Consider the following 25919-nt stretch of genomic DNA (forward strand, 5'->3'; position numbering starts at 1 on the left):
GACTTGTACCTTCGCCAGAAACAGACCCAGTGATCTCCTGCACCATCTCTTCAGCCACGCATTCATCTGCTGTATCCTCCTATTCCTACACTCACTAGCACGTGGCACCGGGAGTAATCCAGAGATTCCAACCTTTGAGGTCCTGCTTTTAATCTGCTACCTAGCTCCCTAAGTTCTTGTTGCAGGACCTCAACCCTCTTTTTACCTATGTCATTGGTACCAATGTGAACCACGACCTCTGGTGTGCACTATCCATGATGACCAGTTGCTACAACAGCTTGACAACAGGCGCCAATGTCAAAAACAACAAATCACAGTGTCGCCTTAGTAGCTTCATGTGCAGCACTTGTGGCAGAACCTGCCTTTCAAGGATTGGCTTTCACAGCCATCAGCAAAGGTGCATCAAGAGAAGACACCCCACCTAAATGCGTGTCCATTATCTTTTGTAGATGGAAGGAGGCCAACCAATATAAAGCAATGACATTGTATGTGTTAAAAGGCTGTTTACCTTGGACCGTGACAGTAGAAGGACACACAATTAAATGTTAGCAAGTATCACACAAGGCAAGAAGGATTCCCCCTCTTCCCCACTGCTTCTACACTGAACAGGAAAAGTGCTCGCAAATCATGATCAGAAATGGCAAACAATGATTTGGACTTGAATGTAGGGGGTATGATTAAGAAGTTTGTAGACAGTATATAAATTGACAGCGTGGTTGATAATGTAGAAGAAAGCTGTCGACTGCAGGAAGATAGCAATGGACTAGTCAGGTGGGCCGAATAGGGGCAAACAGAGTTCCATCTGGAAAAGTGTGAGGCAATGCATTTGGGGAAAGCTAACAAGGCAAGGGAATACACAATAAATGGTAAGATACTGAGAAGTTTAGAGGAACAGAGGTTTTAGTGACTGGAAGCCAGTGTCCAGTGGCGTACCACAGGGATCTGTGCTGGGTCCCCTATTGTTTGTCATTTATATAAACAACATAGATGATTATGTGGGGGGTAGGATCAGTAAGTTCGCGGATGACACAAAGATTAGCCGAGTGGTTAACAGTGAGGTGGAGTGTCTTAGGTTACAGGAAGATATAGACGGGATGGTCAAATGGGCAGAAAAGTGGCAGATGGAATTTAACGCTGAAAAGTGTGAGGTGATACACTTCGGAAGGAGTAATGTGACACGGAAGTATTCAATGAATGGCCTGACACTGGGAAGTTCCGAGGAACAAAGGGACCTTGGCGTGTTTGTCCATAGATCTCTGAAGGCAGAAGGGCAGGTTAATAGGGTGGTGAAAAAGGCATATGGGACACTTGCCTTTATCAATCGAGACATAGATTACAAAAGCAGGGAGGTCATGTTGGAGTTGTACAGAACTTTGGTAAGGCCACAGCTGGAGTACTGTGTGCAATTCTGGTCACCACATTATAGGAAGGATGTGATTGCACTGGAGGGGGTGCAGAGGCGATTCACCAGGATGTTGCCTGGGATGGAACATTTAAGCTATGAAGAGAGGTTGGACAGGCTTGGGTTGTTTTCGCTGGAGCAGAGATGACTGAGGGGTGACCTGATTGAGGTGTACAAGGTTATGAGGGGCATGGACAGGGTGGATAGGGAGCAGCTGTTCCCCTTAGTTGAAGGGTCAGTTACGAGGGGTCACAAGTTTAAGGTGAGGGGCGGGAGGTTTCAGGGGGACTTGAGGAAAAACTTTTTTACCCAGAGGGTGGTGACGGTCTGGAATGTCCTGCCTGGGAGGGTGGTAGATGCAGGTTGCCTCACATCCTTTAAAAAGTACCTGGATGAGCACTTGGCATGTCATAACATTCAAGGCTATGGGCCAAGTGCTGGCAAATGGTATTAGGTAGACAGGTCAGGTGTCTTTAATGCATCGGTGCAGACTCGATGGGCCGAAGGGCCTCTTCTGCACTGTATTATTCTGTGATTCTGTGATATGGGAGAGCATGTCCACAGATCCCTGAAGGTGGCTGGACAGGTAGATGAGGTGGTCAAGAAGACATACGGGATACTTGCCTTTATTAGCTGAGGCACAGAATATAAGAACTGGGAGGTTATGCTGGAAGTATGTGAAACACTGGTTAGGCCACAGCTGGAAACTGCATGCAGTTCATAGAATCATAGAAAGTTTAAGGCACAGAAAGAGGCCACTTGGCCCATTGTGTCAGTGCCGGCCGAGAAACAATCCACCCATTCTAATCCCACCTTCCAGCATTTGGTCTGTAGCCCTACAGATTATGGCACTTAAGGTGCATATCCAGATTCCATTTTAATGAGTTTAAGGTTTCTGTCTCAGCTATCCTTTCAGGCAGTGAGTCCAGACCTTCACCACCGTCTGGGTGAAAAAGTTTCCAATCACTTTAAACCTATGCCTCCTCATCACTCACCTCTCTGCTGAGGTGAATAGGCCCTTCACCGCCACTCTATCCAGGCCCCTCAAAATTTTACACATTTCAATCAGATCTCCCCTCAGCCTTATCTGTTCCAAGGAGAACAACCCCAGCCGATCCAATCTTTCCCCAAAGCTGCGTTTTTCCAGTCCTGGCAACATCCTCGTAAATCTCCTCTGTACCCTCTCCAGTGCAATTACATCCTTACTGTTTTCCTTGTCTTTGAGTTTCTTTTGGCGCCGGAGGAACCGGAAGCTGGTCGGCAGCGAGGACTCCTGGGCAGGTATTTTCCTTAAAGGTGCGGAGCTCCGTGGACTCGGCCTCATTTCCCGGCGGAGCAGCAGGAGAAGGTAGCGACTCTTCGGTGGGTGAGTGAAGGCATCAGGAGCTGTGTTTTGAAAGTAAGTACTTACTGTTTTACTTACTGTTTTCCTTGTCTTTGAGTTTCTTTTGGCGCCGGAGGAACCGGAAGCTGGTCGGCAGCGAGGACTCCTGGGCAGGTATTTTCCTTAAAGGTGCGGAGCTCCGTGGACTCGGCCTCATTTCCCGGCGGAGCAGCAGGAGAAGGTAGCGACTCTTCGGTGGGTGAGTGAAGGCATCAGGAGCTGTGTTTTGAAAGTAAGTACTTACTGTTTTACTTACTGTTTTCCTTGTCTTTGAGTTTCTTTTGGCGCCGGAGGAACCGGAAGCTGGTCGGCAGCGAGGACTCCTGGGCAGGTATTTTCCTTAAAGGTGCGGAGCTCCGTGGACTCGGCCTCATTTCCCGGCGGAGCAGCAGGAGAAGGTAGCGACTCTTCGGTGGGTGAGTGAAGGCATCAGGAGCTGTGTTTTGAAAGTAAGTACTTACTGTTTTACTTACTGTTTTCCTTGTCTTTGAGTTTCTTTTGGCGCCGGAGGAACCGGAAGCTGGTCGGCAGCGAGGACTCCTGGGCAGGTATTTTCCTTAAAGGTGCGGAGCTCCGTGGACTCGGCCTCATTTCCCGGCGGAGCAGCAGGAGAAGGTAGCGACTCTTCGGTGGGTGAGTGAAGGCATCAGGAGCTGTGTTTTGAAAGTAAGTACTTACTGTTTTACTTACTGTTTTCCTTGTCTTTGAGTTTCTTTTGGCGCCGGAGGAACCGGAAGCTGGTCGGCAGCGAGGACTCCTGGGCAGGTATTTTCCTTAAAGGTGCGGAGCTGAGTAAACCCGAGCCACTACACATGTAGTGTCTCCCACCCGTCCTCCTCCTCTAACCTAATAATAAGACCCTTTTTACCCTCCTCCTCTAACCAAAAAGGACTGAGCAGGTAAGCTATTTACTGTTTTTGTTAATATCTATAGTTGTACTTAACTAAGGGGTAATTGAATAAAAGAAATGGCAGCCAGTGTAGTGTATTGCTCCTCCTGCAGTATGTTCGAGGTGAGGGGAACCTCCGGTGACCCTGCCGACTTCACCTGCTGGAAGTGCATCCGTCTCCAGCTCCTATCAGACCGTGTTAGGGAATTGGAGCTGGAGCTGGATGAACTGAGGATCATTCGGGAAGCTGAGGGGTTGATAGATAGAAGCTACACGGAGGTCGTTACTCCACAAATCAAAGGCAGCTGGGTAACAGTTAGAGGTGGGAAGAGGTCAGTGCAGGGATCTCCTGTGGTCGTTCCCCTCAACAACAAGTATACAGTTTTAGATACTGTTGGGGGGGACGGCCTATCGGGGGCAGGCTGCAGTGACCGGGCCTCTGGCACGGGGTCCTGCACTGTGGCTCAGAAGGGAAGGAGGGAGAATGGGAGAGCACTAGTCATCGGGGACTCGATGGTGAGGAGTACGGACAGGCGGTTCTGTGGGCGCAGGCGAGAGGCACGGATGGTTTGTTGCCTCCCTGGTGCCAGGGTCCGTGATGTTTGTGATCGCGTCTTCAGGATCCTTAAAGGGGAGGGGGAGCAGCCAGAGGTCGTGGTGCACATTGGCACCAACGACGTAGGAAGGAAGGGTGGCACAGATGTTAGAAGTGAGTTTAGGGAGTTAGGCTGGAAGCTGAAAGCTCGGACGGACAGAGTTGTTATCTCTGGTTTGTTGCCGGCGCCACGTGATAGTGAGGCTAGGAATAGGGAGAGAGCACAGCTGAACACGTGGCTGCAGGAATGGTGTAGGAGGGAGGGCTTCCAGTTCTTGGATAATTGGACTGCATTCTGGGGAAGATGGGACCTGTTCAAACAGGACGGGCTGCATCTGAACCAGAGGGGCACCAATATCCTGGGAGGGAGGTTTGCTAGTACTGTTCGGGAGGGTTTAAACTAGTTTGGGAGGGGGATGGGAACCGGACTTGTAATCCAGGGACCAGTGGGTCCACTCAGAAAGACCAAGAGTGTAGTGAGGTATTGGGGAAGGTAGCACTGTCACAGAGGACAGATGGGCACGGAGAAGGGTTAAAGTGCGTATACTTCAACGCAAGAAGCATCAGGAATAAGGTGAGTGAATTGAAGGCGTGGATGGGCACTTGGGACTACGATGTTGTGGCCATCACTGAAACGTGGATAGGTGAGGGGGAGGAATGGTTTTTGGAGGTACCTGGTTATAGATGTTTTCATAAGATTAGGAATGGTGGTAAAAGAGGTGGGGGGGTGGCATTGTTAGTTAGAAATAGTGTAACAACTGCTGAAAGAATTTTCGAGGAGGATCTGCCGACTGAGGCACTGTGGGTTGAGGTCAGGAACAGGAAAGGAGCAGTCACCTTGATGGGAGTTTTCTATAGGCCCCCCAATAGCAGCAGGGAGGTGGAAGAGCAGATTGGGAAACAGATTTTGGAAAGGAGCAGAAGTCACAGGGTAGTAATTATGGGGGATTTCAACTTCCCAAATATTGATTGGCAACTCTTTAGATCGAATAGTTTGGATGGGGTAGTGTTTGTGCAGTATGTCCAGGAAGCTTTTCTGACTCAGTATGTAGATTGCCCGACCAGAGGGGAGGCAATATTGGATTTGGTACTAGGTAATGAACCAGGGCAAGTGATAGAGCTGTTGGTGGGCGAGCACTTTGGAGATAGTGATCACAATTCTGTAGCATTCACTGTGGTAATGGAGAGGGATAGGTATGTGCAACAGGGCAAGGTTTACAATTGGGGGAAGGGTAGATATGATGCTGTCAGGCAGGAACTGAGGAGCATAAGTTGGGAGCATATGCTGGCAGGGAAGGGCACGGTCGAAATGTGGAACTTTTTCAAGGAGCAGATAGTAGGGGCCATTGATAAGCATGTCCCTGTCAGACAGGGAAGGGATGGTCATGTGAGGGAACCGTGGTTGACAAGAGAGGTTGAGAGTCTTGTTAGGAAGAAGAAGGATGCGTATATAAAGTTGAGGAAAAAGGGCACAGGCATAGCTCTGGAGGGATACAAGATGGCCAGGAAGGATCTGAAGAAAGGGATTAGGAGAGCTAAGAGAGGGCATGAAAAATGCTTGGCGGGTAGGATAAAAGAAAACCCCAAGGCCTTTTACGCGTATGTCAGAAATATGAGGATGACTAGGGGGACCGTAGGTCCGGTCAAGGACAATAGCGGGAGACTGTGTGTTGAGCCGGAAGAGATAAGTGAGGTTTTGAATGAGTACTTCTCTTCGGTATTTACGAATGAGAAGGGGTGTATTACTGAAGAGGACGGTGTGAAACAGACTGGTAAGCTCGAGGAAGTGCTCGTTAGGAGGGAAGATGTGTTGGGGTTTTTGAATAACTTGAAGATAGACAAGTCTCCCGGGCCTGACGGGGTATATCCAAGGATGTTATGGGAAGCAAGGGATGTAATTGCAGAGCCGCTGGCAATGATCTTTTCATCTTCTCTGCTGACGGGGGTGGTACCAGGTGATTGGAGGGTGGCAAATGTTGTGCCCCTGTTCAAGAAAGGGAATAGGAACAACCCTGGGAATTACAGGCCAGTTAGTCTTACTTCGGTGGTAGGCAAGTTGATGGAAAAGGTGCTGAGGGATAGGATTTCTGAGCATCTGGAAAGACACTGCTTGATTCGGGACAGTCAGCACGGTTTTGTGAGGGGTAGGTCTTGCCTCACAAGCCTGATTGAATTCTTTGAGCAGGTGACCAAGCAAGTGGATGAGGGTAAACCAGTGGATGTGGTGTACATGGATTTTAGTAAGGCATTTGATAAGGTCCCCCATGGTAGACTTATGGAGAAAGTCAGGAGGCATGGGATAGTGGGGAATGTGGCCAGTTGGATTAAGAATTGGCTAACTGATAGAAGGCAGAGAGTGGTCTTAGATGGTAAATACTCAGCCTGGAGCCCAGTTACCAGTGGCGTGCCGCAGGGATCAGTTCTGGGTCCTCTCCTGTTTGTGATTTTTATTAACGACTTGGATGAGGAAGTCGAAGGGTGGGTCAGTAAATTTGCAGATGATACAAAGGTTGGTGGAGTTGTGGATACCGAGGAGGGCTATTGTCGTCTGCAAAGGGACTTAGATAGGTTGCAGTGCTGGGCTGAAAAGTGGCAGATGGAGTTTAACCCTGAAAAGTGTGAGGTCGTCCATTTTGGAAGGACAAACATGAATGCAAAATACTGGGTTAACGGTAGGGTTCTTGGGCATGTGGAGGAGCAGAGAGACCTTGGGGTCTATGTGCATAGATCATTGAAAGTTGCAACTCAAGTGGATAGGGCTGTGAAGAAGGCATATGGGGTGTTAGCGTTCATTAGCAGAGGGATTGAATTTAAGAGCCGTGAGGTGATGATGCAGCTGTACAGGACCTTGGTAAGGCCTCATTTGGAGTACTGTGTGCAGTTCTGGTCGCCTCATTTTAGGAAGGATGTGGAAGCCTTGGAGAGGGTGCAGAGGAGATTTACCAGGATGTGGCCTGGAATGGAGAATAAGTCTTACGAGGAAAGGCTGAACATTCTAGGCCTCTTCTCATTAGAAAGGAGAAGGATGAGGGGTGACATGATAGAGGTTTATAAGATGATCAGGGGAATAGATAGGGTAGACAGTCAGAAACTTTTTCCCCGGGTGGAGCAAAGCGTTACAAGGGGTCATAAATTTAAGGTGAAGGGTGGGAGATATAAGGGGGATGTCAGGGGAAGGTTCTTTACCCAGAGAGTGGTCGAGGCATGGAATGCCTTGCCCGGGGAAGTTGTTGAGTCAGAAACTTTAGGGACTTTCAAAAGGCTTTTGGATAGGTATATGGATAAAGGAGAATGATGGGGTATAGATTAAATTGTCCTTGACAGAGGACAAAGGATCGGCACAACATTGTGGGCCGAAGGGCCTGTTCTGTGCTGTATGTTCTATGTTCTATGTTCTATGTAATGAGGTGACCAGAACTGCACACAGTACTCAAGTTGTGGCCTAACCAATGAGTTATACAGTTCCAGCATAACCTCCCTGCTCTTATATTCTATACCTTGGCTAATAAAGGAAAGGATTCCATATGTCTTCTTAACCACCTTATCAACCTGTCCTGCTACCTTCAGGGATCTGTGGACATTCACTCCAAGGTCCCTTACTTCCTCTACACTTCTTCGTATTTTCCCATTAATCGTGTATTCCTTTGCCTTGTTTGACCTCCCCAAATGCATCACCTCACACTTCTCCAGGTTGAATTCCATTTGCCACTTTTCTGCCCATCTTACCAGACCATCAATATCTTCTTGCAACCTACAGCTATCCTCCTTGCTATCTACCACACATCCAATCTTTGTGTCGGTCTGCAAACTTCTTAATCATGACCCCTACATTTCCATCCGAATCATTAATTTATACCACAAAATGCAGGGGACCCAGTACTGAGCCTTGCGGAACGTCACTGGAAACAGCCCTCCAGTTGCAAAAACACCCGTCAACAATTACCCTTTGTTTCCTGCCACTGAGTCAATTTTCTATCTACCATGCTTCATTTCCCTGGATCCCATGGGATTTTATATATTTTTAACTAGTTTGCTATGTGGGACCTTATCAAAAGCCTTGCTAAAATCCATGTAGATCACATCAACTGCACTACCCTCATCAATCCTCCTTGTTACTTCCTCAAAAAACTCAATCAAGTTAGTAAGACATGACCTTCCCTTAACAAATCCATGCTGACCATCCTTGATTAACCTGTGCCTTTCTAAGTGACAGTTTATCCTGTCTCTCAGAATAGATACCAATAATTTGCCCACTGCTGAGGTTAGACTGACTGGCCTGTAATTATTCGGTCTATCCCTTGCCTTTTTTTTAAACAGAGGTACAACGTTAGCAGTTCTCCAATCCTTTGGCACCACACCTGTATCCAGCGAACACTGGAAAATGATGGTCAGACCTTCGGCTATTTCCCTCTCTTGCTTCTTTTAACAGCCTGGGCTACATTTCATCTGGCCCTGGTGACTTATCAACTTTCAAGGATGCTAATCCCATTAATACTTCCTCTCTCCCTATGTTTATCACATCCAATATTTCACACTCCTCCTCTTTAACTACAATATCTGCATCCTCCCTCTTTTGTGAAGACAGGTGCAAAGTATTCAGTAAGAACCATACCAATGTCTTCTGCTCCTGCACATAGGTTACCTTTTTGGTCTTTTATGGGCCCCACTCTCTCCTTAGTTATCCTCTTAATGTATTGATAAAACATCTTTGGGTTCACCTTGATTTTGCTTGCCAATATTCTTTCATACCCTCTCATTGCTTTCCTAATTTCCTTTTTGATTTCACCCCATCACTTTCTATACTCCTCTCTTTCTGTAGTATTGCGTTCTCGAGGTCGTATGTAAGCTTTCCTTTTCTGCCTTATCTTACCCTGTAGGCTCCTTGTCATCCATGAGGCCCTAGATTTGGCTCCCTCACCCTTTTTCTTTGTGGGAACATGTTTACTCTGAACCCCTTGTATCTCCCCATTGAATGCCTCCCACTGTTCTGACACTGATTTACCTTCAAGTAGCTGTTTCCAGTCCACTTTTGCTGAATCACTCCTCAACTTAGTAAAATTGGCCTTGCCCCAATTGAGAACTCTAACTCGTGTTCTATCTCTGTCCTTTTCCATAATTATGTTAAAACTGACTGAATTACGATCATTACCACTAAAATGCTCACCCACTGCCACTCCTTCCACCTGCCCATCTTCATTTCCTAAAACTATGTCTAAAACTGCACCCTCTCTTGTTGGACTTGCTACATACTGGACAAAAAAGTACTCCTGAATGCACCTCAAGCATTCTGCTCCCTCAATTCTCTTCACACTAAAACTATCCCAGTTTTCTCTTCATTTGTCATCTTCTCTCATGGAGATAATTGCATGCAGTGTTACAGTGCCAATACATTCTTGTACCTCAGTCTCAGATCAATGGTAAGCCTGGGAAGTAAGGGTCTGAGAATTATTCTGTTATCAAGGCATTCTAGCTAAGTTCCATAGTAAACATTCAGCAGGGTCACTGGATAGCATGGTCAGGATAGAGAACTCTTGACAGATTTTTACTTCTCTCGTATCACTGGTGCTGAAATCAATTGCAGTTTCTGCACACCTGCTCCCTTGTTACCCCAGCTGACAACAACTAATGCAGCACTTGCCTGAGTCTGGACACTCACTACCATTCTAAGTGATACAGTTTAACAGGGAGCCATTCAATAACATTTCATACCTTATTTGGCCAAAGGAACTTGCCTCTCATCTCAAAGATAAGAGCAAAAAATGGTTTAAATCAGTTTCTTGTAGCACAGTGCAGGTTGTATATCATCCTAGAATTAATAATGATACAGCTTAGAGAGATTTTGAGTGAAGTATTATTAGAGGTGGAAGTCAAAATTGCTGAACATGTAGCCAGCACAAAACTTATTTTCCTGCTCTGCAGCATAACCTCCGAATCCTCCAACAATTGGCCTTCTCCTCTTTCTCATCTACATTCCAACATCAGTGCCATAAACTGCAGGCATGAGGTTGTGTTTTATATGTTGATGATAAGTAGCTCTGCCACTCTAGCATGTCCCTTGACACCACAAGCACCTTTGTGCTGTCTGACACCAAGTTGCGAATGAGTCAAAATTTCTTATAACTGAAAATCTGGAAAATCAAAACTACCATTTTTGGCCATGACCCTAAACTCTGTCACATCTACTGATACAGGTCTTCTGCCCAGGCAATTGCTCAGGTTGAATCTTAGCATGCTATTTGACCCAGAACTGTGATTCAGTAGCCACATCCTAGCAATCACCAAGACTTGTTTCCACGGTATCACCCACTTTTGCACCTACCTTGCTCTGCTGCTGCTGAACCCTTAATCAATGCTTTTGTTCCTTATCAACTTCATTTCTCCAATGCCCTATTTGTCAGCCTCCCATCCTCCACCCTCTATAAAGTCCAACTCCAAAAAGCTCATTGTGTAGGAGGTAACATGTTGGCATGGATATAAAATTGACTAGCTAACAGAAAACAGAGAGTAGGCATAAATGGGTTATTTTCTGGTTGGCAACATGTAATGTGTGTGTGCTGCAGGGATCAGTGCTGGGGCCTCAGCTTTTTACAATTTATCTAAGCGACTTGAATGAAGGGACCGAAGATATGATTGCTAAATTTTCTGATGGCACAAAGATAAGTAGGAAAGTAAGTTGTGAAGAGGACATAAGGAGGCTACAAAGATAGATTAAGTGAATGGGCAAAGATCTGGCAAATGGAGTATCATGTGGGAAAATGTGAAATTGTCCATTTTGGTAGGAAGAATGGTGAGAGGTTGCAGAGCTCTGAGATACAGAGGGATCTGGGTGTACGAGTGCATGAATCGCAAAAGTATAGTATGTAGGTTCAGCAAGTAATTAAGAAAGCTAATCGAATGTTATTGTTTATCATGAGGGGAATTGAATACAAAAGTAGGGACATTGGTGAGACCACATCTAGGGGTCTCATACTGTGTACCATATTGGTCTCCTTATTTAAGGAAGGATGTTATGAAGGTGCTTTTTTTTTGTTAAAATATCTTTTTGACGAATTTATAGTCAAACTGAAGAAATGTTGTACCAGTTTCTTTCAAGCGAGTCCTCAAAGGGACACTGAAAGAACTGGTTTGGCAACAATGTTTACTAGTTGTCACATGACTCAAGTTAAAAATAGAACAGAAACCCTGGTAACAGGAGGAAAATGTGGGCAGAGAAGTGATAGGCACCCCTTGATGGGACAAGCCCGGGAGCAGCAGCGCGCACCTGAGAGAGCAGCAAACTCACAAGCTTTTGGTTGTGGAGTCAGTGCGTTTTACCTTCTGGAATGAGATAAAATTAGTTCCTGCTGCTGAAGAAGTGTCAAGAAAGGAGAGAAGACCACAACCCAGCTTGCTTTCCAGCAACTCCTCTAAAAGACCTTGAGAAGTCCAGTGTGCCAATTCATCTTGTCCCCAGTCTTTGAAGAAAAGCCTGCTAAAGTACTTCTCAACGCCGCCTGAAAAGAACTGTTCTAAAAGATCCCAGTGACCTGGCTACGTGTACTTGGAAGTTAGACTGTATGCCAGTTTGGAACACAATATATCTCTTCTGTTTTCTTTAGAAATGATCAAGTATTCAGCCCAAGTGCATTTTTGTCTGCAACAGAGCTCTGAACCAAAAAATCCCTTGTATTTTTCTGGTTAATGTGTATATGTGTGTGTGTGTAAGGCAAAAAGGGGACTTTAAAATTTCAATATGTGTGTTTATGCTTTACTTCATTACTAGTTAAGACTTGCATTATAATAAACGGATAATGTTGTTGTTATTAAAGAAACCTGGTTAGTGTGTTCTATTCTGGGGAAAAATAAGAGTATATGAATGACTGTATCAATAAGTGAGAAAATTTAAAATATATGTTGTGACCTGTGGAGAAATGGGACTAGAATAAACAGTGCACTCCTTGGTCGTAACAATGTAAATGCATTGGAAGCAGTTCAGAGAAGGTTTACTAGACTAATACCTGGAATGGGCAGGTTGTCTAATGAGGAAAGGTTGGACAGGTTAGGCTTGTATCCGCTGGAATTTAGAAGAGTAAGAGGTGACTTGATTGAAACATATAAGATCCTGAGGGGTCTTTACAGGGTGGATGTGGAAAGGATGTTTCCCCTTGTGGGAGAATCTAGAACTAAGGGTCACTGTTTAAAAATAAGGGGTTGCCCATTTAAGACAGAGATGTGGAGACATTTTTTCTTTCAGAGGGTCGTGAGGCTTTGGAGCTCTCTTCCTCAAAAGGCGGTGGAAGCAGAGTCTTTGAATATTTTTATGGCAGAGGTAGATAGATTCTTGATAAGCAAGTAGGGTGAAACGTTATTGGGGTAGGCAGGGATCTGGAGTCAACGTTACAATCAGATCAGCCACGATCTTATTGAATGGCAGAGTAAGCTCGAGGGGCCGAGTGACCTTCATCTGCTCCTAATTCATTTATTCGTATGTTCACACTTGGCTTGTCCTGCACTAAGTCCCACGTGTCCACCTTAGCTGACCTAGCTTCCTATTCCCCAATTTATTATATTTAAAATTCTTGTACTCTTTAAATCCCTCCATAGCTTCACCCTAGCCCACTGTGTAACCTCCCCCAGCCTTGCATCCTCTAGTTCTCCAAATCTGACCTTTTGTGCATTCTCTCTGTACCCTTTCAATTGGTGAACCTTTAGCTGCATCAACACTACTCTAAAAATCCCTAAATCTTTCTGCCTTCCCATTTCTCCTCCGCTTTTAAAAACATTCTTATTGTCGATATATTTGAGCAAACTTTTGATCACCTCTCCTGACTCTTAACATGGCTTAACATTTTTAAAATTTCTTTTATCTACTGAAGTGTGGAGATGGGTTTTTGAAGAGGGGATGATAGCTGCAACATACCTGAAAGATAGTGAAAAAACTGATACTTGGGGGCTTCTAAGAGGATTATTATATATTTCAGTTGAATTACAGTTGTCTCCACAGGTGTATCCTCTTTTAACTGTAGTGGTGAGCAACTACAATTTGTGCCATTCATTCAATCTGCAGTAAACATATTTTTGAAATTACTATATCATGGAACAATCACACACTTCATATTTTTACATCAGGTTCAGCCTCTAATTTTCCTGCCATTTATTAGGAACTGAAATGAACAACCTTCCCGTTTAATCTGACAATCATTACAATTATGTATTTAAACAAGTACTGTCAGAAACTCCTCAATCATGCTTTTGTTTTCCTATATCAACAGCAGGTACAGAAATTGCAGTCGGGAGCAAAAATAAAAATAATTTAACTGCATATGGGGAACTAGAATTAGTTTGAAAAGCCACAACATCTGGAGCCAGATACAGAGCTGTGGTGAAGCTAGTGGTTAATAATTGTTTGGTATTGAAGTCAGCTTCTAAAGTGAACAAATTCCTAGCAAGGGGTGTAAAAAGAACTAGTGTTTTCATTATAGTACTAACATTTTGAGCAGTTATTGAGTCCGTGGTTTAAAGTGCTGGAGAGAGCTGAGAAACACTGCGGTACAGATCATCAATCATTGTATCAGCGTAAACATCAGAGATTGTAACCTTCTGATAATAATTGATTATACTGATCATTTGGGTTGCTGCTGAAATGGATCACAATAACAGCATTCCAATATGTGCTAGCTTCATTATAAAGCAAGCACTATCCAGTTAGAGGTATGTTGAATGTAAATACTTTTCTTGCGGCTGGAAAACAATTAACACATATTGGGCTGAATTTAATAAAAGCAAAATACTACAGATGCTGGAAATCTGAAATAAAAACAAGAAATGCTGGAAATACTCAGCAGGTCTGGCAGCATCTGTGGAGAGAGAAGCAGAGTTAACGTTTCAGGTCAGTGACCCTTCATCAGAACTGGCAGAGGCTAGAAATGTAACAGGTTTTAAGCAAATAAAACGAGGGTGGGGCAAGAGATAACCAAAGAGAAGGTGTTGATAGGACAAGGTCACAGAAAATAACCGACAAGAAGGTCATGGAGCAAAGGCAAACGGTATGTTAACGGTGTGCTGAAAGACAAAGTGTTAGTGTAGAAAAATGAACAGCCTGGCCCCAAACACAAACATGAAAAAAAAGTGGGTTGGCACAGTTGAAACAAACTAAAATAAAATAAACAAAAAAGAAAAAAAACTAAAAATAGAAATCAGAGCATGACGGGCTCCCATTTTTATTTTTAGCTACTTTTTCTTAATTTTTATTTGTTTTATTTTGGTTTGTTTCTACTGTGCCTACCCACTGTTTTTTTTCATGTTTGTGCTTGGGGCCAGGCTGCTCACTTTTCTGTCAATTAATACCCTCTCTGCACTATTGTTTTTTCTTTCACCACACAATTAACATACAGTTTGCCTTTGCTCCGTGGCCTTCTGGTCAGTTATTCTCTGTGACCTTGTCCTATCAACACCTTCTCTGTGGTTATCTCTTGCCCCACCCCTGCTTTATTTGCTTAAAACATGTTCCATTTCTAATATTTGCCAGTTCTGATGAAGGGTCACTGACCTGAAACGTTAACTCTGCTTCTCCCTCCACAGATGCTGCCAGACCTGCTGAATATTTCCAGCATTTCTTGTTTTTATTGGGCTGAATTTAATGCAGCCGTTAAAAGTGGGAATGGTGACGTGGGAGGGGACAGAGAATCGCACCGGAACTGTCTGCCTGGAATTCCGGTGTCGTGACATGGTTTCCGGATTAAGTTAGAGGCGGGAAAGCACCAAGGCAGCATTGCTGCCCCAATGCGATAGGAATCTCAAATTGCTGAGCGGATGATTGTAATGCATTTGCATCTAATCCACCTCAATTTAATTGTGGGCTTGTGATTTAGTGGACGGTGGGCAGCACTCACATGCATTTGGGTTTACAGCCATTAAGAGCTGGCAGCACCGATGCAAGAGGCTTCTGTGCCGCAGTGAGGAGGCAGCATTGAACAGTGCTGCATAGGGGAAGAGGAGGTTGCAGACGACATTGTCGGACTGTGTTGCTGTGTGCTGTGCAAGGGGGGTTATTGGTCTCGTGGTCTCTGACGGGGGTCCGGGTCTCGGGGTTTCTGACAGGGGGTTCCGGGTCTTGATTGCTCTGCAGTGGGGGAGGGGCCTTGGTTTGGGTGACCAAACGATTGTATAAGATGTTAAGTTGCCCATACAGCTTGATGAGAGGATCAACTATCAGCCAGGGTGGGCACTGAGGGCCATCAGGGACTCTGCCAGGAGAAGTGTCAAAAGCTCAATTGGTAGAACAGGGTCCTCTCTGCATTGACAATGAGCTGAAGGCCCGCTGGTCACCTAGCATGAGTCTCATATACTCTGTCTCTTTTGACCCCGAGGCATAATCCGGTGTCTCTGACACAGGGAGGGCCAGGAGTCAGCTACGTCTGCCCGTGAAGCTCCACGATGGAAGCAGCAGCAGCTGGCCATCCCAAAAAGGGCCCACCAGCGCCAGAGAGTGTCGTGGACTCGGCTTAGCTACCTCCAGATGTCCGAGCGGCATTGTCAGATAATGCCTCTCCAGGGAGGCTGTCACCAACTTATGCGCCCTGTTATTACATTCTATGGGATTTGGGGTTCACCCTATGCCCATGGCCCTGAAGATCACTGTGGCACTGAATTTCCACGCGTCTGGATCTTTTCAAGGATCCACCAGGGCATGTGTGGGGTCTCACAGGCAGCAGCCCACCGCTGCATCAAGGAGGTGACAGATGTACTGTTCAAGAGGGCCGACGACTAAGTGTGCTACTGGACCGACCCTCGCAGTCAGGCCGAGAGAGCCATTGGATTCAGGGCCATCGCCGGATTTCTCCAGGTACAAGGTGTGATAGACTGCACACATGTGGCCATCAAAGCTCCCATGGACCAGCTAGCCACCTTCATGAACAGGAAGGGCTTCCATTCAATCAATGTTAAACTGGTCTGTGATCACCAAAAGCATTTCCTGCAGGTGTGCGCCTACTTCCCGGGAAGCAGCCATGATACCAACATTCTCCGACAGTCACAGGTGCCACAGCTTTTCAGGCCCCCTGCTCCCTACAGAAATGGATTCTCGGGCATAAGGGCTACCCATTGAAAATGGCTGCTCACGCCTGTGAGGAACCCTCGCAACGCAGCAGAGGAGAGGTTTAGCACTTACCACGGCTCCACCAGAGCGACCATAGAGCAAACCAATGAGCTACTGAAGATGAGATTCCATTGCCTCAATCAATCCGGTGGAGCCCTGCAGTATGCCCCAGCGAGGGTTTTGCGTATTATGGTGGTCTGTTGTGCTAGAACTGCAGAGGGAGGAGGCCGTTCATGACTATGAGATGCCAGTGTCACTCCTCCACTGATGAGGATGCAGAGGAGGGAGAGAATGAAACACCCCTGGATGGCCAGACAGATTGAGCGACTTGCCAAGAAGGCAAAAGGCAACCAATAAAGTCTCACTTCAATGCAAATAGACTGTCACCTCCTTTTCCATTTGTGTTCCCTGACTTGCATCCAGCTGCAAATTGTGCTAGCGCCCATGGGCGATCAAATATTAATGAGAGCTGTGGTTACATTGGTATTTCCCTCAGGGGGAAGGGGGAAGTCAGCAGCTCACAACAGTGATCATCAGTTATGTGAACAAAATAACTTTGTATATAATAATCATTACATTTCAGATGGCAGACACCCAAGTGTGGCTAGTTGGTCTTCTTAATACGTTTGTGAGTGCTCCTACGAGGTGCGATCCAGCGACAACAGCTGAGCTGGAGGAAGGCTGCTGATCAGTCTGCCCCTCAGCCTGTGATGACTTTGGCGGCCTGAGGCCTGGAGGGCCATGGCTACCTGAGGGTTACTCCCAGGTGTCATGGCTGCTGCAGATAGGCTCACTGGCGGAGGGGCCGAGGAGCCACTGTCCACACTCGGAGTGCCCGGAGGGAAGCCCCCAGATGCGGAGGACAGCCTCTCCTCCTCCCTTTCAAGGCTCATTTGAACTTCCTTGCTCACCAGAGAAGGACGAGGAGCTAGAGAAGACTCCAGGCTCCTCTTCCTTCTCTCTCCTTGCCGCTGCTGCGTTGAGCTCATGGGCAAGGCAATGGTATGCAGGTCTATGCGCATCTGTGGAATGTGGCTGTCCATGAGAGTCGCCCACCTCTCGATGGAGGAAGCCATGCGCTCACATGCTTGGAACATGGCAGCAGACATGGCAATGGATGGACTCCTCCATTGTCCACTCATGGTTACACATGGCCTCTGGAATCTTCACCAGATGTTGCCTTATTTCTATCTGCAACTGCAGCATGCCCTGTGCTGTCAACACCAGAGGCTCGTCATCAGCCTGGGGCTCAGCATGGGCCTGACCACTCTCTGTCAGAGGTCTCAGCTGCTCAGGCGCATGTGTGGTTCTCTCACCAGCTTGTGACCCTGTTTCTAAAGTTGAACGGAAACCCACTGAGGTAGAACTAACTGTACTGTTGTAAGAACAAAGAACAGTACAGCACAAGAACAGGCTATTCGGCCCTCCAAGCCTGCGCCAATCTTGATGCCTGCCGAAACTAAAACCTTCTGTACTTCCGGGGCCCATATCCCTCTATTCCCTTCCTATTCATGTATTTGTCAAGATGTCTCTTAAACGTCACTATCATATCTGCTTCCACCACCTCCCCTGGCAGCAAGTTCCAGGCACTCACCACCCTCTGTGTAAAAAACTTGCCTCGCACATCCCCTCTAAACTTTGCCCCTCGCACCTTAAACCTATGTCCCCTAGTAAGGTGCAGGAGAGTCATGGGAGGGTGCTTCCTCTGACTGCTGATCCCCCTCAGAGATGGAATTTTGCCCCCCTTCCACTGGAGTCCCCACAACTGCTAACAACTTCTTGCCATCGCTGTAGAATTATACTTGCCTGTCACAGAATAGTGTGTTTCAGTTGTTGTGGCAGTGTAGTGTGCCATTATGCTTTATGTACAGGATGCAGAGTAAAGGGCATGTCTGGATGGACCAAAGTCACAAATGGTCAAACTCCCACTGATGTGATAGTATTTGCTAACACAAGTCAAAATATGTTATTCTGAAAATTTTACCAGCCATTAAGACAGATGGCCACCTTAATGGGCTAATGAGGCATCTCAGGATTTTAACAATTTTCCTTGCATTTATGCTGCTGACAAATGCTGTTGGATTAAGATACTATAATTGCATCCCTTTTAGGAGTCTGGACTGATGTATTTTTATGCAATTCCAATGGTATACACATGGGAGCTTTGCTGTACTAAAACCACGTTGAATGCCTCACCAGAGGGTATTTAAGCATAGGACCTTCAACTGAGCCTCTAATCTATACCTGAATTGAGAATGCTTGATGGCAGTGTAACATGAGTTGTATGTGTTCGAGGGAACTTCAACTCTGTGTATCTAACTGTGCTGTATCTGACCTGGGAGTTTTTGATAAGACAATGTACAGGGAACTTCACATCGAAACCTCACTGCATCTGATCTGTGACTGTTTGGTGACATGATGCTAAAGATGGAAAAGTGTTTCATTACCCCAGCCTTTACCTCATTAACTTCAACATTCATTAAAAGATGGTGTAGATTTGGATAATTTAGATTTGAATGTTTTAGTTGTCCTTTTAGGCCTAATCGCACTGGTATTGCAATATATTTGCAGCCTCTGGTTGTTGTATCCTCTACATAGTTAATTGAACTGCTACTGTTTATAGTGAGTAGCCACCAAGTGTTTTAAAGATAATGTATATATTTCTATTTATAAAGTTGTTTTGTTTCTTCTTAGGAGGAAGAGAGGCGAATGGCGTCAGTCATGGCCAGAAAAGAAGACGACAAAAAACGTGAAATCCACAAACAGGCAATCCTGAAGGTAAAGGCTAAATGTTAGTCATGTTAGAATAGGTGGCAGTGGGCTGGCATGTTTCACTTTGAGTGCTTCAATCCTGGGTATAGTATGGTCAAGAGGAAAACGCATATAGCTAACCAATTAGAACTGATGTGCAATATCATTTTTTTTTAAAGTTCACAAAGAAAATGATTTCTGGCTTTAGGGTTTGTCAAACATGGTAAGCTTGGCTCACTGATCCAGAGTTAAATAGACAATAAGCTAGTTCTGTCCCTTGTGAAAATAATGCATGTAACAGAGTTGAACAATTTAGTAAAACCACCTCTCTAATGCAGGCTGTTTTACTAAAAAATTTAATTGATATTCCTGTCTTATGAATATCTAATAGATGTTGTGGTGAGTGTTAGATAAATCCAGCTGTAACAGCTATGTTAAAGTGTCATCTTTGTACCTTATAGCAACCTGTCTTGGACACAACACTGAGAGAAGCACTGTGGGTTTTCGTACAGTACTCAACAATTACCAGTACAACAGATCCAATTATCTGTGAGCTTTAATACTGTTCAGATTCAGCAACAACTTGCATTTATATAGTACCTTTAATATAGAAAAACATCCTGCAACACTTCACAGACCATAAGATTTGTTGAAGAGATCGGGTTGAAGGAGACCCTCAAAAGAGGCAAGGGAGGCAGAGAGGTTTAGGGAGAGAATTCTAGAGCGTAGACCCTAGCGAGTGCAAGGCATGGCTGACAATGGTGGGGAAGGATGCTAAAAATGTCAGAGTCAAATGAGTGGGCAGGTTAGGAAGGGAAGTTACAGAGAAAGCGAGGGGCAAGGTCATGAAGGGATTTCAACATAAGCATGAGAATTTTAAATTTGATCTGTTGAGTAACCAGTGTAGGTCCGTGAGGACAGTGGTAATGGATGAGTGGGAGTTGGTGTGTCATAGGATTTGGGCAGCAGAGTTTGGATGAGCTGAAGTTTATAGAGGGTAGAGAATGGGAGGCTGTCCAGCAGAGCACTGGAATAAATAAATCTGATGTTGACAAAGGTCTGCATGAGCTGAGGTGGGGGAGGGATCGGCAGTGTTACAGGGCTGGAATTAGACGTTCTTTGGATGGAGAACGTATTTGAATCAGAAACTCAGCTTGAGATCGCATAGCATGTCTTTATTGTAAATAGTCTTATTCATCCTGAAACAGTAGCCATGGATTTGGATTGAGTTGGTGTTGAGGGTACAAATTCTGTAGCAGGGGTCGAAAGCAATGGCTTTCAGTCATCCCAATATTTAGCTGGAGAAAATTACAGCCGTTACGATCAGGTGAGGAGGGGTCACAAGACTCCCCTCTTATCCTCCCCCGGTTTGACCGCAGCAGGGTTTATTCTCTTTTAAAACAGTGGTTGTGCTTACCACTTCAGTGAGTGTTTTACCTTTTGCCTTAGTTGTGATCATAAAGAACCAATCGGACAGGGTTTCTTGAGTTTAAACAAGAAAGAGGTGAGTTTATTGTACTTTAAAAAAAAACTAAACCTGATCTGGATAAATTAATAAAATTACGCTACACTTTCACTTACGCACGCACACAAGAATCATACACACAAATAGAGTACAGAGTGAGAAGAAATAATTTGGTTTGAATTTGAGTCCAGAACAAGTAAAAATTAATACACAGTCTGTGGGGTTGAGTGATTCCATTATCTTCCGTCTGAGTTTGTGATACTAAAGGTCTGGGTTGATAGTTGTTCCTGGAGACAGTTGAGCAGGGGGCATCCTTCCCGGTGTCTTTGTCTTGAATCTAGCAGCCGGCAGCTGGGTTTCGCACGCCCCGCACGAGGTTTTCTGGAGAGAGAAAGAGAGAGACACCTCTTCTGGCTCCTGCACGGATTGAGTCTCTGGCTTGTCTCCTGTGTGTAACAAAACTCCCAGTTGTACACAACCTGATGGGGGACTGTCACATGGTTCTCTCAATCCCCTTTGTTTTTAATGAGCTCCAAAGTCTAAAACTCAAAACCTCTTTCAGGGGTATTGTCATTGTTCACTCCTGGAGGGACGTCTCCACTCATGAATACCTCAAGATAGCTTTCAATGTCTTGCTAATGAAAGCAGTCTCAGGTAGTTCAATCAATAGGGCAAGCCACTGTGTTGGCTAAAGGCTAATCAGATGTGTGTCTCCCTTTGATGCCTTGGAATGTGAAAGGTGTTCAAATGCAAGTGGTGGCAGCCATTTTTAGCTGTGGCAAAATCTTTGTAAAAGTTGAATGTAATACTCCAGCTTACCTTTTTTAAGTTTAATGTAGGTTTCCAATCGATGAATTAAAAAATCCTCCTTTGGCGTAGCCAGTTTTCTTGACACAGCTCATCCAAGACTTAATGTTGAGTTAGAAAGGAGTTTAGAGAGGTAGCTGAGTGTCAGAAAGGTACCTGTGGAAGCTGACCCCATGTCTTCGAGTGATGTCACCAAGAAGCAGTGGCCGGAATTTTATCGGGAAGAATTGGGTCCCGTCGGGCTTGTGCAGAGGGAAAAATGGTGCGCGATGACGTCAGGCCGGGTCCCCAGTGTCATTACGCGCTGACACAATTTAACCAGCATGGGAAGTCGGGCGCGATCGAGTTTGCACTCGTCACCCGACTAACATCAATTGAGAAGTACTTAAGGTACTTCAGAATCCAATTGACAGAGATTTTATGCTACGTTTCTGATTTTACGGCCGTTAATCGGGTTGTGGGGCGTGTCGGGAACCCGGCAGGTTCAAAAGGGTGGCAGGCATAGAATCATGAGGGAGTTGGAGGTAAAAATGTATTTATTGAACTTTATTAATGCTGATGTTATTTGTGTGTCCAAACAAGGGGTGTAACTTGCAGGTTGTGCAGAAGGTTTAATCTGAATGTTATGCACTGCTGATCGGGACCCATCTAATATTAGTTATCGCCTGAAAGGAAGTACCTGAAGTGAGCCAGTCACAAAAGCTGGAAGCTATTACCTGTGGTCAAAGCATTTGTTCTGCTGTTCAGCAATGGGAATTGTTCACTCTGGAGGTGGATCATCAGATGAGGAGGACAATGATTCAATGAGTGACAGAAGTACAAATGGTCAGGGGAACGTATAGCAAGCTGCACCAGTGCATCCTCGTGCTGTTGGAGGGAGAGTAGTTCACAGAGTCGCCCGGGGGTGACCAAATGTCAGGAGACGTGCCTACCCAGTAGTAAAGGCATACCGAACACGTCTGAACTACCTGCAGCTGTCAGAACGCCAGTGCAGAAGAAGACTGCGGCTGTCACGGGAGACTGTCACATCTCTTTGTGAGATGCTGGCATTGGATGTTGTATCAAACTGTCTCGGTGGCCATCCAATGCCAGTCGCTGTAAAGGTTACAATAGCTCTTAACTTCTATGCATCTGGCACCTTCCAAGCCTCAGTTGCAGACCTCCTCTGCAACCTCCAGCCAGGCCCTCTTGGTCACTTCGGAGGGTCTCCTTCTCCCATCTGAACTGAATAGAATGTCTCTCCTCTCCTCTCCAGCCTGGAGGAGGACCTGCAGTGAATCATCAGAGAATCGGGGTGGGCAACACGATTCCTTCTGCCCTCCATCACCTCTACCAGTCATATTGTTGTCTCCCAGTCTTTCTGTGTTTCAAGGTATGGAGCCTTTGAAATCTCCAGAACTTATAACACTTGTGTCTTCCTTGGCATCCAATGAAGAACTCACTGCTCTGTTTAACTTCAGTACTCCTTTATATAGGGCTGACAATCAGCCTTCCGCGTATGTGGCCCCGCCCCCAATGATGCTGAAGTTCCCGCCCGTGTGCGCCATTTCTTCTCAGAGTTACGCTGCGGGCCTGCTGATTAGGTGATCAGCGCGTGATGCCAGCGGCCAGGCGACACGGAGTGGGATTGGGGGCCTGATCTTCTTCGGGCGCATCGGCCCCAGAACCACCGGTAAACGCAAAATTCGGCCAGTATGTCAGAGTGAACATGCATTGCTGGCTAAAAGCCATTTTGTAGAATTATGAGAAAGTGTAATGAAAAAGAGTACTGGAGATGTGATAGAAGCTTTTGTTCATTCATATATTGAGAACTGTATGTGCAGTTTATTAATTCCCCAGCATATAGAAGGTAAAGTGGTAATCTGATTGAGGCTTTTAGGGTCATAACTTTAAAATCAGAGTCAAGCCATTCAGGAGAGAAGTTAGGAAACACTTTTCACAAAGGGTGGTAGAAGTGTGGAAAGTTGTCCCATGAAAACAATAGATGTTAGTTCAACTAATAATTCTAAATCTGAGATCAACAGATCTTTGCTAGCTAAAGGATATTAAAGGATATAGAACCAAGGCAGCAGAATGAATGGCCTCCTCCTGTTCCTGTATCCCCGAGGCAGAATGTGCAGGTACATTCAAAAGAGGAGCTACTTCAGGACAAATTCACGGAACTGTAATTTGCAATCTTTGTGAAACCTGAAGGTAAAATCTGAGCTAGACTCGAGCAGTAGTACTTTCTATGTACAAAATGGATTTGTCATTTGCCTACATGTCTACTTATTTGTGCTCCAAATAATTCATTAGCCTCGGATTTCTATGCCAGGATATGGCTGCCCTCAAATTAACATTCAAATAAAATGCCTGCCTGGTAATTCTGTACAGTAGAAAATGCAGCAGGGCTCAAAGCTGGTGAAGTGGAACTTTTGCCCCTACGTCTGCCAGAATATCCTACATTGGGTATTTGTAGGAAACGTATTGAATGTGAAGCAGTTTGAGACACTTCTGAAAGACATAATCAGACACAATATAATCGTACAGTTTCTTTTAAAATGTTTCTGTTAATCACTTGTAAATAGAAAATAGGAGCAGGAGTAGGCCATTCGGCCCTTCGAGCCTGGACCGCCATTCAATACGATCATGGCTGATTATCCAAACGGAGTACCCTGTTCCCACTTTCTCTCCGTGTCCCTTGATCCCTTTAGCCCCAAGAACTATATCTAACTCTTTCTTGAATATATTTAATGATTTGGCCTCAACTGCTTTCTGTGGGAGAATTCCACAAACTCATCACTCTTCGGGTGAAGAAATCCCTCCTCATCTCAGTCCAAAATGGCTTACCCCTTATCCTTAGACTGTGACCCCTGGTCCTGGACTCCCCCGCCATCGGGAACATCCTTCCTGCATCTAGTCTGTTCAGTCCAGTTAGAATTTTGTAGGTTTCTATGAGATCCCCTCTCATTCTTCTAAACTCTAGCGAATACAAGCCTAATTGACCCAATCTCTCTTAATACGACAGTCCTGCCATCCCAGGAATCAGTCTGGTGAACCTTCGCTGCACTCTTTCCATAGCAAGAACATCCTTCCTCAGATAAGGAAACTAAACCTACACAATATTCCAGATGTGGTCTCACCAAGGCCTTGTATAATTGCAGCAAAACATCCTTGCCCCTGTACTCGAATCGTCTCGCTATGAAGGCCAACATACTATTTACCTTCTTAACTGCCTGCTGCATCTGCATGCTTACTTTCAGTGACTGGTGCGCAAGGACACCCAGATCTCGCTGCACCTCTCCCTTTCCCAATCTATCCCCGTTCAGATAGAAATCTGCGTTTCTATTTTGCCGCCAAAGTGGATAACCTCACATTTATCCACATTATACTGCATCTGCCATGTATTTTCCCACTCACTCAACCTGTCCAAATCACAGTGGAGCTTCTCTGCATCCTCTTCACAGCTCACACTCCCACCCAGCTTTGTGTCATCTGCAAACTTGGAGATATTACAATTAATGCCCTCATCTATATCATTAATATATATTGTGAATAGCTGGGGCCCTAGCACTGATCCCTGCAGTACCCCACTAGTCACTGCCTGCCACTCAGAAAAAGACCCGTTTATTCCTAATCTTTGTTTCCTGTCTGCCAACCAGTTCTCTATCCATGTCAGTACCTTACCCCCAATCCCGTGTACTTTAATTTGCTCGCTAATCTCTTATGTGGGACCTTATCGAAAGCCTTCTGAAAGTCCAAATACACCACATCCACTGGTTCTCCCTTATCTATTCTACTAGTTACATCCTCAAAAAGGTCTAGTAGATTTGTCAAACACGATTTCCCTTTCTTAAATCCATGTTGACTTTGTCCAATCCTGTCATTGTTTACCAAGTGCTCTGCTATTACATCTTTTATAATGGACTCTAGCATTTTCCCCACTACTGATATCAGGCTAACCGGTCTATAATCCCTTGTTTTCTCTCTACCTGCTTTTTTAAATAGTGGGGTTACATTAGCTACTCTCCAATCCATTGGAACTGTTCCAGAGTCTATAGAATTTTGAAAAATGACCAGCAATGCATCTACTATTTCTAGGGCCACTTCCTTAAGTACTCTGGGATGTAGATTATCAGGCCCTGGGGATTTATTGGCCTTCAATCCCATCAAGTTCCTCCTTCTCACTAGACCCTATGTTCCCTAACATTTCTGAGAGGTAATTTGTGTCCTCCTTTGTGAAGACAGAACCAAAGTATGTATTTAATTGGTCTGCCATTTCTTTGTTCCCCATTATAAGTTCCCCCGTTTCTGACTGTAAAGGACCCATATTTGTCTTCATTAATCTTTCTCTCTTCACATATCTATGGAAGCTTTTACAGTCAGTTTTTATGTTCTCTGCAAGCTTACTCATACTCTATTTTCTGCTTCTTAATCAATCCCTTTGTCCTCCTTTGCTGAATTCTAAACTGCTCCCAATCCTCAGGTTTGCTGCTTGTTCTGGCCATTTTATATTTCTCCTCCTTGCATCTAATACTATCCCTAATTTCTTTTGTAAACCACAGTTGAGC

At 45.2% G+C, this 25919-nt stretch overlaps 1 protein-coding gene across 15 annotated transcripts in view; it reads left to right on the plus strand.

Moving 5' to 3' along the window:
• Window positions 1-25919, plus strand: part of LOC137350732 (leucine-rich repeat-containing protein 49) — a 422174-nt gene that overhangs the window by 213652 nt on the left and 182603 nt on the right. For all 15 annotated transcript variants that reach the window (XR_010969477.1, XM_068015697.1, XM_068015702.1 and 12 more), the window contains one exon: window positions 19041-19124. Coding sequence is in view for 14 of the 15 variants with exons in the window: in XM_068015697.1 (XP_067871798.1) it covers window positions 19041-19124 (84 nt within the window). In the remaining variant the exon portion in view is untranslated. The remainder of the gene's footprint in view (window positions 1-19040; window positions 19125-25919) is intronic.

The sequence above is a fragment of the Heterodontus francisci genome, chromosome 35 (genome assembly GCF_036365525.1).
Source record: "Heterodontus francisci isolate sHetFra1 chromosome 35, sHetFra1.hap1, whole genome shotgun sequence".
Classification (NCBI taxonomy): Eukaryota; Metazoa; Chordata; class Chondrichthyes; order Heterodontiformes; family Heterodontidae; genus Heterodontus; species Heterodontus francisci.